We start from the raw sequence: 19,707 nt of genomic DNA, 5'->3' as shown, positions 1-19,707 counted from the left end.
CTGCTTAATTTTTGCTGCACATCTGCATGAATTGGGCATCCTTTTGTCTCCCAGAAAATTGCTGCAGAGTTGACTCCACCATTAAGTTGCTTCAGAAAACCACATTTGAACTGGCACTGTGAGAATGCGCTTATCCTGTTTTCAACCACTTCTCTGCCATCAAGCATTAAGTGCTATTTTGAAAGCCAAAGTTTTGATTTTCAGGTTCCTTTAAAAACCAGGCTTAAGTGTCAGGATCATCTGGCAGCATTGCTTGACCAGTCTCCTCCAAAAAGGGTTCGGTTAGATTATAAATATATCTTTTCTTTTTTTTTTTTTTTCCTTTTTTAAAAGTGGTAAAGAAAGCATTTCTCTTTCTATAAAGAAAAAACCAGCAAGTGTAGACCATGACAGGTTTAAGTTATTGAGGACAGGACAGCTGTGTGAATGGGTTATCAGATTTGGGAGTTACATTAACCTTTTTGCTACTTTAACAAATGTTTTGAATCAGAAACTGGTTCCAGTAGTGATGTTGAAGGTGCTCATGCGGGGCGGTGCTCTGGTGCAGACTGATGCTGTTAGAGCTGTTTCACTGAAAGGGTGAAAAAGGTTTTTCTCTTTCAAATTCTTCATCAGGCAAGTAAACTAGTTAATGTCAATTTTTAATCCTTTGTTCAGTCTTTGCTTATGAGATCCTGTCCTGATCCTTCTGTTTTGTAGAGTAGTGGTTCACATTATTCTCCAGCCAAAAATAGTGTGGAAGACAAAGTTGTTGCCATACTTCATCAGCCACCCAAGATCTGAATTACAGGAAATTTTGAATTTAACACTACACTAAATCCTCACATATTACAGGACAGGGAAGTGACAGGTTATGGTCTCGCTCAGCAAAACAGAACTTGTGGAGATAATTATGGGGAAGGTAAAAAATTGAGGAGCTGTTGCTTTTTGCCTTTTGGTTTGTTTTTTGAGGGGTTTAGTTTGTTTTTTTTCTCCTAATTGGTGCTTTGCTTTTTCCTACAGCACCAGGTCCTGATGCTTGTCTGTCTGTCTCTCCACCAAGATGGAGATCCCGCTTGGGTGGGGGGACGGAAGCAATGAGTGTTTTGGGAGACTGTAAGACTCAGTTTTGTACATGTTGCAAGTGATTATTTCTCAGCAGTTCAAACAGGAAGCTGTGCAGAGAAGAAACATACCTCGACCTGACAGCAGCGCTAGTTCAAATCCCACATCAAATGCCTTCAAAGACATATTAAAGAAGTGCTTTTGGCTTGTCTCCCTTAAAATAGCAGAAAATGATGGTGAGGAAGCAATACAGGTCTCTCCCATCTCCTCCTTCACGGGCAGTGCTTGCTCAGATAAGGTTTGTGCAAATGGCTCATTTGAGACAGAGGAAGGATGTGGCATTTCTTTCACGGAGTGCCGGAGAGACGCGTGGGTCTAGTAGGTGTGAAAGTGGTTCCTCTGAGTGAATGATCCAACTGCTTCTTTCTATCACTTTTACATTGCTGTTTGAATTACATTTTGCATGGGTGAAGATGTTGTGTCCTGAGAAACTTTACTTTGAATTAATGCTAGCAATCAGACCTGTAACTGGAGAAAACCACGTGTTCAGCCATGACTATGTTCTCTTAATACCAGTTTTATATAGTCTGCGCATCAAAACTTAGAGTGAGGGAATCTTTACAAATGGTGCCTTGTGCCCTGTTGCTTCCCAGCTATTCTGGAGCCTGGAGAAGATATTGAATAGTTTAAACAGTTTTGGGTGGCTGCAGGAGGTGCAGCAGTCTGCCAAGGCTGGCTGTGAGCAGCAGAGCTGGTAGCACTTCTCTGCTGGCATCTTAGCACGTTCCTCCCAAATGCTGTTTATGGATGGAGGCTGGAAGAAACTGCGCTCTTCCTCTCTGTCAGGGGTTAGTTAAATGATGGTGCTGGCACTTCTAACCTCTGCTTCGCGGGGTCTGAAGGTAAAATATCTCCCATTGACAGATGCAGGGTTCTGCAGACCTTTCTGTTGCAGTGTGGCACCTGCTACTTTCTAAAACTCACTGATAGAAAGCATCTTCATCTAATAAAAATGCATCAGTCATTCTCCATGCTGAATGTTCGTAGAATACTAAATAGATTTCAGAGGCTTTGTCCTTAATGCCTAGCGTGCTAGTCAAGGCCCAAAGTTCCTAAAAGTTTACCTAGAAATATAAAATTAACTCAGCCAAACATTGTATTGTCTAGTGTGCTGGGCAATGGCAAAGAGATCTGTTTTATAAGAATCTATGGAAGACAATGGTGCCCTGTTCAGTAATACTCTACATGACTTTGGTTTACCTGTTAGGAGTGGGGATTTGCTCCAGAAGCACAGACTTTTGAACCAAGAGCAAATACATTTCTTTTCCAGAGCTGCTAATCTGCCTTCAGCTACACAGAAAAGTGATACAGTGGGAATCTTTTGAATTCTTTTAATGTAATCTAAGGTTCTGCTCTTTCCTGAGGTTTTCTAACAGTTTTATAGTGACTTTAAGCAAGCTGGCTATGAAAAAGGACTCTGTGCTTAGATTTATGAAGGACAGCTTCACAGTCCAGAAAAAGTTACTGCACACATAGGGAAGAGTAGTTGTATGTGGTCTAAACACAAGCTACTTATATTTTGAAGACTAAAAAAAACCCCTGTTTAGCAGTTTCCCACATTTCAAACTCAGTCTGGGGGATAATTTTCCTCAGGCTGCTTCTGCTTCTCTTGTTGTCTTGGAGAGTTGGGGGATGTCTGTTTGATTGGCATATTGTACCTCCTCATAGGTTCATAGAATCACAGAAGGGTTTGGGCTGGAAGGGACCCTAAAGAGCACCCAATCCCACCCCTGCCAGGGGCAGGGCCCCCTCCCCCCAGCCCAGGCTGCTCCCAGCCCCGTCCAGCCTGGCCTTGAGCCCTGCCAGGGATGGGGCACCCACAGCTGCTCTGGGCAGCCTGGGCCAGCGCCTCGCCGCCCTCACGGGGAAGGGTTTCTTCCTCACGTCCAACCTAAATCTCCCCTCTCTCAGCTTCAAGCCATTCCCCCCTGTCCCACCGCTCCCTGCCCTTGCCCAAAGCCCCTCCCCAGCTTTCCTGTCGGCCCCTCCAGGCACTGGGAGCTGCTCTAAGGTCTCCCCGGAGCCTTCTCCTCCCCAGGCTGCACAGCCCCAGCTCTCCCAGCCTGTCCCCACAGCAGAGGGGCTCCAGCCCTCTGACCAGCTCCGTGGCCTCCGACGGGCCCGCTCCAACAGGTCCGTGTCCTTCTGATGCTGAGGACCCCCGAGCTGGACGCAGCGCTGTGGGGGGGTCTCAGCAGAGGGGAGCAGAGGGGCAGAGCCCCCTCCCTCGCCCTGCCGGCCACGCTGCTGGGGATGCAGCCCAGGGCACGGGCGGCTTTCTGGGCTGCGAGCGCACATTGCTGGGTCATGTCCAGCTTTTCATCCCCCAGCACCCCCAAGCCCTTCTCCGCAGGGCTGCTCTCCATCCATTCTCCACTCAGTCTGTTCTTGTGCTTAGGATTGCCCTGGCCCATGTGCAGGACCTTGCACTTGGCCTTGTTGAACTTCATGAGGTTCACACAGGCCCACCTCTCAAACCCAGTTGAGAGCAAGGTTGTGGAGCTAAAATTGCTGTGTCTGCAAGAAGAATGTCCCTAAACTTGAAGCTGGCTCTCAGTACCAGTCAGGCAGCCCTCCAGTGGATTCAGAATATGAAACATGTTGAAATTCTCACTGGACCATGCAATAAGACAATTTTGCATCAACATAGACATTTTGTTAGGAGTAATTTAGCAAAAGGCCTGAAAAATAAACTGGAATTTTCTGAATGGCAACATATCTCTAGTTTAGCAATTTAAAGTACATAATTTAGAAAGTGGAAATAATTTCTACAGGTGAATACTCAGCTTGGGCGCGGTAACTGGTTTCATTCTAGTGTGTGACTTGCTCAGAGTTAGTAGGATCTGCAGTTCAGGTATGAACATGGTGCCACATCATGAACTTGACAGTTATTTTTTTGAGTGCCTAAAATTTGGAATCCAAAGACAGGAGAACTTAGAGAAAAAGCATACAGTTTGAAGCTTAGTAAAATATGGGTTTATTACTTAAAATTCATTGAACTATTCTGTGAGAATACTCTTAATAACGGAGGTACGCAGATGAAGAGACTTCCAACATTTATTCTGACAGAATAGTTACAGGGTAACAGGTCTGTAAATAGAGAAGGTGCTGGGTATCTTAACATTAGGGAGGTTATTCTTTCATGCAATGGTATAAAATGTATGCTAGGGAAGTGTGGTTGGGATTAAATGACAAAGCTGTGGTGAAGAATATTTGGAAAATCGTGTAGATATCAAGTGATTCTTTGTTAAAATTAATGCGTTTTCTTAGGACCTGTCCTTAATCTGGTGCTAGTCAGCATTATCATTAATAGCCTGGATGGGGGGAGTAGGATGTATGCTCATTCAGTTTATTGATACTGAGGATGGGTGGCAGGTGAGCTTACCAACAATACTGAAGTTTAAAATCTGCTTGCAGAATCAGTGTGCTGTCTTTCAAGTGTTGGATACTACGTTTCAAGGAAGAGTTTGGACCAAATGGAGAGAGGCCAGGGGAGAACAGTGAAAATCGAGGGCAAAGAAAATAAGCAAGTTACAAATTAAAACTGAATAATTTAGGTTTGAATGAAGAGGCACATGTTTACTTTAAAGCATTAAGGAAGTCTTGAAACACTAGACAGGCTTGTAATATTTAAAAAAAAAAATCTGCTGTATTGCATGCTGCAGATTACAGTAAGTGTTATTAGGCACATCAGAGTAAAAATATTTAGGTGTTGGGATAAGACTGCATGACCTTTCTCGAATGGTCTTCACTGGTGTAGGATCATTCCCCCTTGAACCTGGGGGACCATTATATAGGTAGCCTTTTGCCTTTCCTTTCTGTGTGATCTCACAGATACGTCTTCTACCAGTGGAATAAGCAATTTTGGGGAGTGGGCGTTGGGGTTTTTTAATCCCTTTTAAGGATTGAATAAAATATCACTAAACTCCAGAAGCAAGACATTTTGGGAAGAATTAACATGCTTCCAGTGAAGTAACAGGTTTAGCTTTAAGTTAACAAATTAACAAAACCCATGAAGGGTAAGAGATTTGACATTTCCTTTTCTAAACCTCATTGTGAGAGTGCCCTAGGTGACATTTAACGGCTATAAATGACTTTTTAAGCTTTCCTCTTTGTTTTCATTTGCTTTCTTGTCATACTTCAAATATATATATATAAAAAAAAAGGCAGGGGGGTCGGTGAGAAATGAAGCAGCTTGAAAATGAATTGAGAGTGAAAGAATGAAACTCCGTATTTTCTGGAACTGGATTAATCTAATGGTAGGAAGGAATAGCCCGTCTCCAGGAAGAAGCAGCAACATGATTAGAGATGCAGCTTTACACTAGGTAGCCAGCCTTTCCTCATGTTTCTGGGGAGTTCTACAATTGGTGCTGCAGGCACACAGAAACCTCTTTTATTGATTGTTTAACTATATTAAAGGCAATGCAGATAAACAGTCCTGGCATAGTTTTGATCTGCTCCTTTTGGAAAGTGTCGGGATGCGCTGCAGAAGTTCATGTGCTGCCTGTTACGTGGTTTGTTTTCATTTTCATTTGTGCTGCAGGAGTGCTTTAGTCACGGTCTCATTGCCTAAGGCCCTGTGTAAGCTCCGAGCAAAATAATTGTGTCTGACAGTGTTTTTGTCGTCAGCTTATAATGTAAATTGGTCCAAGTCATATCCTGCGTGGAATCCCTGAATTGAGTCCGTGCTGAACGGAGTTCACTCTCATTAAATCATTAAAGGTTTTATTGAATCTAGCTCTAGTAAATAAAAATACCACTTGAAATAATCACTGTGAACAGTTAATAACTATCTTGGAATTTAATATTGAGACAAAACTGTTTTTCTATATTCAGGAGCCAGAGTCCTCACCACTCAGACTGCATTTTCTGCTCCCACACGTTCCCTTCTCCCTGTCCAAATGTTTTGAAGATTTTGGCAACAGCGTAAAATATGTTTCAAGTTACTCTTCAAGCTTGTGAAAAAAACATCTGTATGATCGATAAAGCTGTCTACTAAATTTTTGGCACTGAGTATCTTGCAACATGTTTCGTGAGTCAGACTCGTTGAGCTTGCTGAAGTAATGTAAAATCTTCCTGAGTTAAGAAAAGAATCTGAGAGCACGGGGAAAGCATGACTATCTGAAATGCCTTTTTTGGATGCATCTACATTTTTTTTTCGTTTTTATAGTAGAAGCGTTCTTCAAAATGTAGAAATTTCACATACCTCAGTTGTGTGGAGTTTTTCCCTTCTCTTTTTGGAGGATTCTCTGTATACAGCAGTTTCTCTTCATTCTCAGCCAGATTACTCTCCTACAACTAAAAATGTGATTTTAAAAATAGCTGATAGCAGTCAAAATGCAAAACACTGCAAAAAAGCAAACATTTTACAATGGCAAAAAAAATCTTGATGTACCTGTCAGTTTTATTTGTGAAGAACGAGCAGTACTGAAATAAAATGGAATTTTCCATCTTACATGCAACTCATAATAACGGTCCAAGATCACAGATTTTTTTTTTTTTTTTTTCATTTAAAAATAACACAAACCCAAACTCTCTTGTGCATGAGCAAGAGCGGATGGTAATAAGAATTTATGCATAATAAAACTATTATTTTTTCTTGCTGCTACTGGAGAGCCTTAATTTGCAGGTGTTGAATAGCACAACTGGCTTTCAAACCTCCGTGAAGTCAGTTCAGTTGGCAGTAGCCTCGCTCCTCCCAGAGAAGAAGTGAAGAAAGAGATGCTAAAAACTCCTCCCTTGTGGACTGTTTGTCTGCCAGAAGAGTACTTAGCAAACAAAGTAATGCTACGTAGTAAACAAAATAACGTCAGAACGCTGCTGCTGTGGCACGTACTACATGGGCAGTGATTTCCAGGGTCAGTCAAGCAAATTGCCTTGCATGCATGTGTGGGGAAAAACAAAAAGTATTATTTTTTGTCACTTGGCAGTGATCGGTGACTAAAAAGTTGCCCTTCAGACTAGAAAAAAAGTGTTTTAACATCATGTAGTAGCTAATGAATATTAAACATAGAGGACATCATCTTCCCAGCTTGGAGTTGGCTTCAGGTAGAAACTCTCCCCTTTTCTCCTGCTTTGATTCTCCTTTGCTTCTTCTCTGTTGCTGACGGTTTCAGGGTCCCTCCATCACTGCAGACAGCATGGCCGGAGGAAGCTTTTCAATCACAGACTTGTTACAGCAGCTGCTGTCCATATGCCCTTCTCCTCCGCCAGGCACAGATTTTGCATGTTGCCTAAGGCCTCACCTTCTGGCTGGGCTTTTTCTACCATCCAGTTCCTTTTTCCCACTCGGGGGAGGATTATTTGGGCCACTTACTTACAGCCTGTGTTGGTGTTCCTTGGATCGCTGATTATTGGAGATTACTCAGAGGACAGTATTCCTCTCGCCATCTGAATTCAAGGTTCCTTTTTAATGCAACATAATAGCAAAGTGTAGATTTATTTGTAGAAATGAAAGTTATAAGAGGTTGGTTGATGGATTCTGCTCTGATAAAGAGAAGTGATTGAAGTGATGCAAGATACTGAAACCACCTAAATGAAAAAGAGCACTAAATTTGTCTGGTTGATAGGTACTTTCCAAAAGTCGGCATTGCATCAGTGTCTGCCATGCTTTCTGCAATCAGTAACAGGTTTTAGGGGTCCTGGCTGTCATCAGCACCTCTCAAATATTACAGATAAAGATCTTAGGGCTGCTTTGAAAAGGATGGCTGCTGTGACTTTTTACAAGCTGCATAATTTCCTATCAATTATTTTTTTAACCTGGGACATCTATCTCTTTCCTTTTCTGTCGGTAATTACTTTCTGTTAGTATTATAGCTAATATTAATAGTCTTTCTTCTTCCTCCAGTATCTGTCACAACTGGCCTTATTAGAAAATACAAGTAAATAGATTTGAGGTAAGGTCTGGTGATTGTAAACATCAAATAGGAGCTGCAGCACTGGGAAAGAGGAATTTGAGCATACGTGAAACTGGGCTGATTTTTTGATGGTCTTTCCATTCAGCAGAATTTCATTTATAGGTGTTGGTTCCTTGGATGACTGATTGACACAATTTTATGTCACATCCATCCATCTGTTAGGCAGATCTGCAAACAGTTGAAGTACCCACGAATGTGAAATATTAATGTTTTCATAGCATAGTGATGCAACATGCGTTTTGATGGAGAGGAGGATGGAAAACCAAGACATGGAAGAATGATAGGTATCGTCTTCAGATGAATTAAAGTTGGGTTTATGTGACAGCCTCTCTATTTACACTGGTTTATATTTACTCTCTCTAAATTCTGTTTAATGTGTTAATAACTCACATAAGCGGAGTCGCCACGTGTGTTTCTTTCAACCAAAAGGTGAGCAGAGGTTGCACAATGCTTGCAGGGGAGTTCAGACATTTTTGACCTTTTGTGTCAATACTTATTGATAAAAAATAGTGTACTTTAAAATCAATTGATTGTTATTGCCATTCAAAAATAATTAACTGAACATTTTTTTCAAATTCAGTGATACACACTTTAGAATGAATCTGAAAAATTAAATCAGGAAACCTTGTTTGGCAGCCACTGGAGAGCAGACTGGTTTTGTAGTTTTGATGAACTATGGTTTTACATATTTATACTAAAAATTGTTTTAGTGTTTCTTCGGATATCAAAGGTTTTGAAGGCAGGTCCATGCCTTTGCACTGTACATGGAGGTGCCCAGCACAGCGGGACACAGGGCTCGTGAGCCACGTGGTGGCTGGGGATGCAGATACACTGACCTCACAATATTGCTTCTACCGAACACGATTTTAAGTCATGATACTCCAACTGTCCTTAGCCCAACAAAAATGAGGAAGGAGAGGTTTTATGGATTTTGCTCAACTTCGGGTGGGGATTTACATCGTCATTTTTGATAGCCTCTTTACTCAGTGAAGTGCTGTCCCATTCTCTAAAATGACGTTTAAATAAATATTAAGGAAATGTTATCATCAAACAGTACTGAAATGGGGAAAGCATTCTGCAGGGACTTCTGTTCTTGCCACTCTACCAATTTATTATTGCCTTTAAATATTATCTCAAACCTGTTACATTGATCGATGTGCACCTTTGAGGAAGGAACGAGCACACTTCTGGGCTGCGGGTAAATTCAAGCGATGCCAAAGGTTAAACAACTGGTTGACTTCCCCGCTTGAGCCCAACAGTGGCATTCTTTGTTTCGGTATGGCAAAACAAGAAGTGTTATGGAGAACAGAACAAGGAGGATCTCACACAAAAAGATTACATTCAACATAAAGTTTAGGAAAGCAAACCTACTAGACTGGTCTAATGAAAAACCATACATGTGGCTCGTTTTGTATGAAATGCCAAATCTTCATGAACAAAATACTAAATGATTAGGCATCTTCACTATGCAGCTGGAGCCCTGTCTTCGACAATTCATTGATTTTGGTGGTGAGCTTGTTTAGTTTGGAAATAAATGATTAATCGTGCTACTTTTATCATTGATTTGCTGACATCAGTATTACTGAGGGTTTCTGTGGCAAGAATGATTTTATTTATCCCTGTTGTGTCTTTTTTGCATAGCTTGTCCTCAACTGCCAGTGAGGGTTTTTTGTGGTTAGTTTTGTGTTTGGGAATGTTTGTTCAGCATCTTGGGGCAGATCTCATGGGTGGAGTCTGATACAAAAGGGATGGAAACATGAAAATAGCACCAGGTACGGGTACCTACTGAAGCTCCAAATCTTACCATGAATTGCTCTCCCAGAGGTAAAGGAAATGTTACTTTGCCTTTTATCTGGCTTTTTAAACAGCTATCCAATGCAATCTGTGCCTCTTTTTTTTTTTAAATGGAAGAAACGGCAATGAAAATGCAAGAATTTATAGTTACAGGCATAACTTTACCTATGAACAGACTGGTTGACTGTGTATTTGGACAGATATGTTCACGTATTGTATGTTCCGTGATGAAATATCATTGTGGAATTTGAAAATGATCCTTAACTGAGCAAAAAGTGCCATGGAAGTCAGGGAAGTAACCTGAGAAGACATGGAAGCTCGGAATGGGAAATAACAGCTTTCAACAACTGGCTTCACAAGGACTATTAGCATTACCCGGCTGTAAGCATCATTAACAGCAAAAACTGGTTTGGTTCAGAGCAGTTGGCATGGTGAAATAGATTATTTAATAGGAGGGAACACAAATTTTCTGCCAATGATATATTAGCAACAATTAACATTTTTCTATGTGAAAATGTCAATCAGATTGTAAACTCAATAATAAATTTTTAGTATCCAATGGGCTGGTAAGACAAGAATGAAATCTGGTTGTGCTTTTTGAGATACTTTCAATGTTTTTCTCTTAGAGAACTTAAATGCTATCCTAGCAGGTGGTAGCATCCTGGATATAGTATGGCAAATGTAAAAAAATGATGCTGTGCCTTGCCTCTCATTGAGTGGGTTAGATGCAAACATGTCCCACCCCAGGTGTTTTCTCAGGATGCACTCTTCTGGAAATCATCTGTGTGGTTGATTTTCCTTAGCTGGAAAGGGAATTTCAACCCAGGTCTCCCACTTCTTTGCTAAGTAGACTTTTATAGGAAAGCTGGAGAGTGCTTCTCTGGTGATGGTTCTTTTGAAGAAGGAACAACACTGCTCCATGTTCATAAACCCGTTATCCGGCTCTGCAGGTTGGGTAATATACATCCTCTTGCATTTGGTGGTACTCAATTCATAAGTGATGGATACTGTTAAATGAGATTACAAGCGAAAGGAGGGATCGCTGCGACAGTGACACACCCTCCCTTGCATTTTTCACAAATTAAATCTTGCTGCTCTCTGAGCTTCAATATGAAAACGTTGTTACTGATTTTCTGAGACCGTGCAAAGTGAAATGCAGAGACTAAAGAGCATCATTAACATTAATAATTAAAAATGAACTGCATTTTTTGATCTCTAGTCTGTTGTAATCCTCTGAGTAAAGGCCTGATCCTATGAGCAGTAGAGCTTCTTTAGTTTGCTGATAACGGTGCAACCGTGAGTGATAAAAGTTGAGCATTTCAGTCTGGGCACATAAACGACCAGATATTTCATTGCTTCTCAGAACCCCATGTCCTCATTCACTTAAATAAAAAATTTTATTCTTATATCTGTGACAAACTGAGGCATTTTACTGGCAAAATTCCTGCCTCTGACTATACCACATGCTGCTCAAACATCTTCTGTATTGTAGTTTCACTGGAGGTAGGTTACAATGCAGAAATATTTTTAGAGTTGAGGTGTGCATGTATAGATCTCAGCTAGAGTCCCTCTGATTTAAAATATAAACATTACGTTCATTCATTGTTCTCAACAGAAACTAAAGCAAAAAAAAATATTAAAAGGGGTGAAAATAACAGTCTTGCATGATAGTAGTTTGCTAATACTATGAATCGATTCTTTCTTTATATGTCAGGTTATCATTTGTCTGCTATGAGAACAAAAAATGTTGATTTAGTTACTTCTTATTTTTAACTTTTTTTCCCCTTCTTTTAACAGAGCATTCAGAAGCTGGCTAGCCAATACTTAAAGAAAGACTGGCTTGGAATAAAAGCTGATGAACGAAGTGATTATAGGTAATTTAACAGTTGGATATCTTGAAATGGCTGTCTTTATAATTTCAATTTGTATAATTATTTTACTTAATGAAACACTGCTCTTCTGTAGTTAGAAGTTATTTTTTAATTTGTTGTAGATCATTGCCAGTTAAAAATGAAGCTTTGTTTTCCACTGAAATTCTCAGAATAGTCTTAAATAGATACTTGTTCCTTGAATAATTTAGGAAGATTGGAAAAACAAAATGGCATGACAGGACAACTGTGGTAGTGCAGCATGTTTGGTTATTAGTGCTTGTATCTGAATATATCTTTTGATAAATAGCTTTCAGTTAGAGTAGTAAGCATGTGGATTTCTGCATGGGAAAATACAGCAACAGATTTCTTGTTAGAATGCCATTCTTCATGAAGAGCACATCTGACAGCAAGGAGGAGGCAAAGCAGTTGTTTACAAAACTTAGTTTCATTAACATAAAAGGTGGATCATAACATGAAAACAGAAAAGACTCAGTTACTGAAAGCCTCCTACCTTTGAGTACTACCTCCTAAATATTTTGAGAAAGTTTTAAGATACTGTATTTTAATGTGTTCTTTGTACTCTGACACGTTTTATTTCACACAGAAAGAAATAGTTGATAGATTTGTGTTTTAGACTTCCAGTACCTTCACACCACCTGTGTGTCTAAGAAGAAAGAAACCTAATTATCAGTCTTAAGTGTATATAAAATGCTCCCATAACACACCCTAGGCCCCTGCTAGCTGCAGTTTGCTCCCCACTCAGCAAGCCTTTCATGCCATCAGATACACCCACAGTGCCCAGAAATCTTCTCCAAATACCTGCCGCCCCCTCACTCCCTATGACCAAGTCCTTGGGCTCTGCAAGCTCCAGCAACCTTTCCTTTCTGCCAGCTGCAGGGAGATCTTGTCACCTTTCCCCACTCTCCCTGCTCAACCTTCTCCTTCCAACTTGGGCACTTGGGAGCTTTTGTGGTGAATTACTGGAGTCCTGCAAAGCTCACTACACAGCTATGGTTATCTTTGGCACATTACAGATGATGAAGGATCTACAGGTAGCCAAGGTAAAATTGATGAGCAGTCTGTAACTACCTGCCTGATTGCAAGATGCCTCAAATTCATGATCTTAAAAAAAATTGCCATCATCTGATCTGGCTCTGGCTGCTGCGTTCTGTAGGGTCTCTTCCACTGGAGCTTCAACCAAAAAATGTTCAGCCAAAAATCACAAAACAGGGACAAGAAGGAAAATGTTTGGTAATACTGTTTTTTTGGTAAAACTTTGGTGAAAATTTTTGTTTAAAGTACAGATATTTGCTAGATCAGCATGAAGAATTGCACTGTAGCATTACTCTTAAAAGCAGTCCCTGGAAGAATGTACGCTACTGTTATGTAAACGAACCTGTATTTTCAGTGTAATGCCTGGCCTCCCTTTCTTCTTTCCCCCAATGTTTCTGTGTTTCATTATTTTAGGAGCATGTACTCAGTTTGGAAGTCACTTTTAGAAGGCACGATGCAAGTGGCCCAATCCCGACTCAATATCTGTGAGAACTATAAAAACTTAATTTCTGAGCCAGCCAGGACTGTACGGTGCTTTAAGGAACAGCAGTTGAAGAAGGTATTCACGCTTTAACAAGTTCTTTAAACTTTTTGTCATTTTTATTTGTAAAAAGTGGTGATTATGAATCTTTTAGTATGGTACTTCTAAAATATGTAAATGCTTTTCAGTCTTTTCCTATGGATGTTGTTATAGAAGTAATATAGCCAGCTTGTTGAAGAGGGATCAGAGTTCAGAATTACATTATCTGAAATGAAAATTGCTTGGAAATGATTCTTTTAGAATACAATACACAGTAGGTCAAAACTATCTCTGCAAATCTAACATCGTGCTGTGGCAATGACATTGGATGGGTTCTGCAGTGACAATTGCGAGCGGGTTCTGTGAGAACAGGCTCTGAATTTTAAGAAAAGGCCTATCTTAATTAAACCTGAAAGAATGACTTGTGAAGTCTTCAAGATGTAGAATACAGGTTATCCAGCCACCCTCCTGTAAAGGTATTCCAAGTAAGTGTTCCAAAAGCTGCTGTAATTACTCTGTTAATCCGTGCAAAGAAAATGGCATGGTTCAAGGGAAAAAGTAAACTTGACATGCATTTAATTGGTTGTTGAATTTAAAAGTCATTTAAGAGGTCTCTACCGCACCCGCTTAATACAGAATGTGTTTCAAATAAAAGGCAGTGTTCCATCTGTTTCCATAAGGCAGTAAGACATGTTTTACAACTACAGTGATGTGTATTTATGTAAAGCGAAGTACTCTTCATATTTTAATTATTTCGCGTTTGTGTTCTGTGGATTTCACTGGATTGAGGAGAAAGCCTCCTGTTTTAATAAGTAAGCGTAGTTTACACAAAGTCGCTACTGCACCAAACATACATGTTTGGAAGTATTCAAGAATGATCTTTTGAAATGCTCACTGTCTGGCTTGGGGGAAACGTGACATAAGGGGGGAAACAGAAACGGTGGTGGAACAGACTTCCTCAGACGTTAGTTGGTAGTTGTAAATATTCTTACCATAAATTATTATTGAGCATTTATTAATGTCATCTCTGGGTTTAATGTGAGGTTGGCTGAATGATCCATTCAAGGTAAAAGACAAAACCCCCACCCCCACACAACACACCATTTCAGTTTTGTTTGCTAAAGAGTGGTGACAACTAACGGTAACTCACCTAGTTAGAGGTTCTAGAGAAGCATTTTGTAAAATATTTGACTACAAACTTTTAAATAGATGTATAGCATAACATGAGCTCTCAGTTTCTGAACAAATTATTGTACAGCTCTTAGAAGCACGTGCAATATCTGTTTTTGTGGAGGAAAAATGAACTTTATTAATGTTATTTTATTGTCCTCTGGAATTTTATTTTCCTGTGAAGCTTTCCAAACAACACTGTAACAATTTTATAGTATCATAACTGGGTAAATAATCCGCATTTTTATTCTTCTGCAAGTGCTGATAGTTCAGTGTTTATGAGTCAGGAGCAGAAGTAGGGACCACTTCCTTAAATTTATGTAAATGATAGAGGTTCCTTTTTTTCTGCATTTTTGAACTAGCGGAACAAGTTATGACAACTATCAGGGCAGTACTTCAGGTTCAAAGTATTCTAACAGCAATATACTTTCTCTGCAATGTGAAATAACCATCCACTTGGTGGTACTAATTTTCCTCCACGAGAAGTTTGTTGTTTTATACAGTGCAATCTCTCACCCTTTCCTTTGGATTTCCAAACAGGTAAATAATCAGTTACGTTAACCTCCATCCAGACACAAGCTTACCAAAATTGAAATTCAGAGTTAGTAAAATACTTGTAACATTACACTGGAATGGCCATCTAAAACTGAGCTTCTGTTAAAAGCAGTGTCCTCTTCCAGGATTGCAGTAGGTATTGAGTTGCTCTTGATGAGAAGCCATCTTTATTTTCCAGATGTTTCTGTAAACCTTTACTTCCTTGACTTGATAGCATATAAAAACTTCATTTTTATGACTCATTTTAATACTAAACTGGAAAAATTCCAGAAAACCCCATCATAATTCGCTGAAAAAATTGCTAAATCACAAGATCTCTGGAGCAGGGGTAATAAATGGTCTCTCCTGTAGACCATGCCTGAGCTCTTCAGAGAACCGATCCCCGGCTCTCCCTCAGCAGCTCTTGGACGCAGACGAGAAGGCTGTTTTGAGGGCAGCAGCCCACCCCCTGCCGTTATCTTTCCCCAGAGATTTTGTAAGCTTATCTCATAAGCGATGTGCGGTTTCATACTTTGGCCTTGGAAGGTAAGGCAGGGAACTGCAGTGTACGTTCATCGGGTATCTTCAGGAATGTTGGTGTGGCCGCCGTGCCGACATTTGCATGGATCTGTATCAGAAGACTGGAAGGCTAATAGAATAAAAACAGTCTGCACGGAGGCAATGCAACCAGCAGCCACCTCTGTCAGCTCTCTGAAACCGATGTCTACCCAACCCAAACCCCCTAAATGGCATCCAGTCTCCTGACAATTTTTTATTCTCCAGAGATGCAAAAAGCAAGATTATTTTATGCTTTTCAAAAGATCATGTTAATAACTGGGGTTATTTGATATTTTAGTTTTTTGATGCCGGCAGGATACTTCAGGGATCAAAATACTGATTGCTGTAGCAAAAAAACCCAGTCCTTTTGAAATTATTTTAGGTCTCTGTCAGCTGTCCAATATATATGGATTTTTCTGCCTTTCATTCGTCAATCATATACTCAGAGGTCTTCAAAAAAACCCAGTCCTGCCTTCCACCACTCCCCAAACCACCCACCACAAAGCTTACCTTATAGAGCCCATTGCTTTATTGGTCTGCACACATCAAATACTGGATTTAGTGTGAAGTTACATGAACTTTTATGTACTTTATAACCAGTAAGGAATTTGACATTTTTAGTGAGAGCAGAATTGTGTGGTGGGAAGACGAGCAATTTCTATTGACTGAAACAAAGAGGGGTTTTTTTACAGGTGGCTGGATGTTATTTTAACTATTGTTGAATTCTGTGAAATTAATGTTAGGTTGTTGGGTAGCATCACCTTATTAATCTTGCAGTGCTTGTAAAGTAAGTTACATGCATTAATAATTCAGTTCAGCAAGTGGACAACATGGGGCACCTTAAATGAGAGGAGCTGTAGAGAGACTTTTTACAAGGGCCTGTAGTGATGGGACAGGGGGAATGGCTTTAAACTGAAAGAGGGGGGATTTAGATTAGATATTGGGAAGAAACCCTTCCCCGTGAGGGCGGCGAGGCGCTGGCCCAGGCTGCCTAGAGCAGCTGTGGGTGCCCCATCCCTGGCAGGGCTCAAGGCCAGGCTGGACGGGGCTGGGAGCAGCCTGGGCTGGGGGGAGGGGGCCCTGCCCCTGGCGGGGGGTGGGACTGGCTGGTCTTGAAGGTCCCTTCCAGCCCAAACCATGCTGTGATTCTATGATTCTGTGAAGTCGGGCATGTGATAACGATGTGAAAAGGGGTGGGAGCTTGGGCCTGGTCTTTGAAGGAGAGAAATGCAAACTGAACAGCCAGTTGGTTTCCTTAAGCTGGCTTGGGGCTCTGCCTCCTGAGTATTGCCTGGAGCCTTCATTGACCACATCTAGCCTGTAGTGTCTATAATAATTAAATATAAATGCATTGAACTATCACTCTTCCATATACTTAAGCTACTTCGGGTAAAAGAAAACCTTTGCAAATCTCTTCAAAATTAGTATAATTCTAGACATTGATAATTCACGTTTGTTTTGTTAGGTAGATCCTTTCTACTTAACATAGATCCTTTCCCAGAAAGTTATTTTTTTTGAAGCTGATAGGATGTTTGGAGAATTGCTGAACATTTTGGTAATTGTTGTGGGTTCACTGTCAGCAGCTCAGCCCCATGCAGCTGCTTGCTTACTCCCCTGGAGAGAATCAGAAGGGTAAAAGTGTAAAAACTCATGAATTGAGATAAAGACAGTTTAATAAGCAAAGCAAAGCAAGGAATTTCTTCACGCCTTCCCATGGGCAGGCAGGCGCTCAGCCATCCCCAGGGCAGCAGGGCTCCATGACGCATGGCAGCGACTTGGGAAGACAAACACCATCACTCCGAACATCCCCCCTTCCTCCTCTTCCCAGCTCTTATTGCTGAGCATGACGTTGTAGGGTATGGAATATCCCTTTGGTCAGTGGGGGTCAGCTGTTGCAGCTGGGTCCCCTCCCCGCTCCTTGTGCACCCCCAGCCTGCTCGCTGGGGGGGGGTGGTGGTGTGGGGTGTGTGTGTGTGAGAAGCAAAGACCTTGCTGCTGTGTAAGCGCTGCTCAGAGACCCCTAACACGAGCCTGTGTTGTTTACACAGTTTTGGTCACAAAACCAAAATACAGCACCATACTACACAGAAAGTTGACACTCTCCCAGCCAAAACCAGTACAGTAATTTTGCTGCTATTCCTTTGAATATAATTTTTTGACATTAAAATATTGTAACGCTTGTTGGGTTGTATGGAAAATGAATGGAATTATTTTCACTCCTTGGCTAGCTTGCTACGCGTTTTAGGCCTCTAGGTTTTCTTTGTGAACAACACTGATAATCTGATTTGTTGCATTTCTTATTTGTTGGAAAGCTCTCAAAATAGTTGAAGAAAAACGAGCTCTTAAAATAACGTTTATCCCATTGTTCTTGTCGCTGTTGTGTTTTGCATGGTAGCCTTTGTCTTACGTTTTAAATTTCAGACAAGGAAAGATTAATCATTTTTTGTATCACCTCCAGTAAATTGCCTTTGGATTTTTCCCAGTTGTATTCCAATTATTTCAAATAATTACCTCATCCAAAGCTTTCAGAACTTGTAGGTTTAATTTGCAAGTTATCATTGAATTTGAATAGTTAAACAGCAGCAGAAAGAAAGAAAGAAAGAAAAATGCGGTTTTATGTTCTGATCAGCTTTAAAAGAAAGGCATGAATAATTGACCATGAATGACTTGGAGACCGTGTTGTTCCATATAAAATGTAATAAAGAGTAGTAAAATGATGATGATGGTGTTATTTGGGTGCAAAAAAACACTAATGTTTTGCTTCTTGAATGCTTTTTATCAGTGCGTGGACCAGTTGACAAGGATCCAAGCTGAATTACAGGAGACAGTAAAAGATTTAGCCAAAGGCAAAAAGAAATATTTTGAGACTGAACAGATGGCTCAAGCAGTGCGGGAGAAAGCTGATATTGAGGCCAAGTATGTTTTTGTAATAGCATATGTATAAATAATTGCATGTGTATAAAGTAGATTTGTACTTGTATTAGTTTTACACTTGATATTATTTTAGAAGGGAGATAATTGCTTTCAATGAACTTATGCCTTTTTTTTTTTTTTTTTCCATTTTTGCTTATATACATTTTTGTAACCATTTCAAGCACGGTGCTACCCTGATAGTAAAGTGTAACTTTTTTTTAGGCTGGGTTCTTTAGGAAGGAAGTTAAACTAACTGCTTTAATTTGACATTTTCTAAGGACAGTGTGTGAGCTGGCACTCTTTTTGGTATTAAAGGCTGCTTGCCTCATTTTCTCTCCACAGCTGTCATATTTGGTATCAGTCCATTTCAAGGGGGAGAGGGGATGTGATGCTGTTTTCCATTTTTCAAGATAATTTTTTGAAACTTTAGGGTTTTATGCTCCTTGACATCCTAAAGAGGTTGATTTCCTTCCTTTCAGGAAAGCAACTCACATGTTTTCAGTTTGGAGTTTGGCCTGACTTATGGGAGTTTGCCTCACCCTTGTTTGCAAAATTATTTATTTTTTTAGATTTATTTTTAGAAATCACTCAGAATTGTTCTCAGGGAATGAAAAGAAATTACAGTTTCATTAGAGGTTTTTTCTGTCTTTCACTTTATGAGGGCTCGATGAAAATACAATCTTTTAATAAGATTACTTTCATCAGGTATTATAGGTAAAAAAGCCCCAAGAAACAAACCAACAAAGTAAGCAAAAACTTGAGGTTGGGAATTTGGGGATAGATTCATACTGCAGTATTGTTCAGATTAAAATAGCTATTTACTTGATTTTTTTTTTCTTATTTACTTTTTACGCCACTGTCTTTCAAATAGCTAATAAAGTCCTTCTCAAATTTCTCTTTCATTAATCCAGTTGTGAAAATCAGAATAGTTCTGCTTTTAAAAATACATGTGTGTACTTGGGTACTCCTGCAGCTTCCTAGAATATAATTACTAATGATTTTGAATTAATATTCCTTCAGATGACCAGCAGTTCAGATTTTTAGCACTTTGTGTCTAGAGGGCTAACTCAAAATCCATCAAACGCTAAAATAACCCAAGTTGCAGCCGCCACCCAGTTTCCCTTTCATGATGTATTTAAATTTTGTTCCAAAATCAGGGTAGGCTGTGTAAAAGATTTCAGAACATGCAATGAAGATACCATTGATGTAGCTCAGCATATTTAGTAATATTTTCCTTAATCGTTAAACTTTACTTAATGTTATACAAATAAAA

At 40.1% G+C, this 19,707-nt stretch overlaps 1 protein-coding gene across 1 annotated transcript in view; it reads left to right on the top strand.

Moving 5' to 3' along the window:
- FCHSD2 (FCH and double SH3 domains 2) overlaps window positions 1-19,707 on the top strand; it is a 163,749-nt gene that overhangs the window by 76,453 nt on the left and 67,589 nt on the right. Inside the window, exons 4-6 of the mRNA XM_080374912.1 lie at window positions 11,613-11,689; window positions 13,154-13,298; window positions 18,304-18,437. Coding sequence (XP_080231038.1) covers window positions 11,613-11,689; window positions 13,154-13,298; window positions 18,304-18,437 — 356 coding nt within the window. The remainder of the gene's footprint in view (window positions 1-11,612; window positions 11,690-13,153; window positions 13,299-18,303; window positions 18,438-19,707) is intronic.

This window comes from Falco punctatus (genome assembly GCF_963210335.1).
Source record: "Falco punctatus genome assembly, chromosome: 2".
In the NCBI taxonomy this organism is placed as follows: Eukaryota; Metazoa; Chordata; class Aves; order Falconiformes; family Falconidae; genus Falco; species Falco punctatus.
The sequence above is the reverse complement of the archived record's forward strand: the minus strand, read 5'-3'. Positions and strand labels throughout refer to the sequence as shown.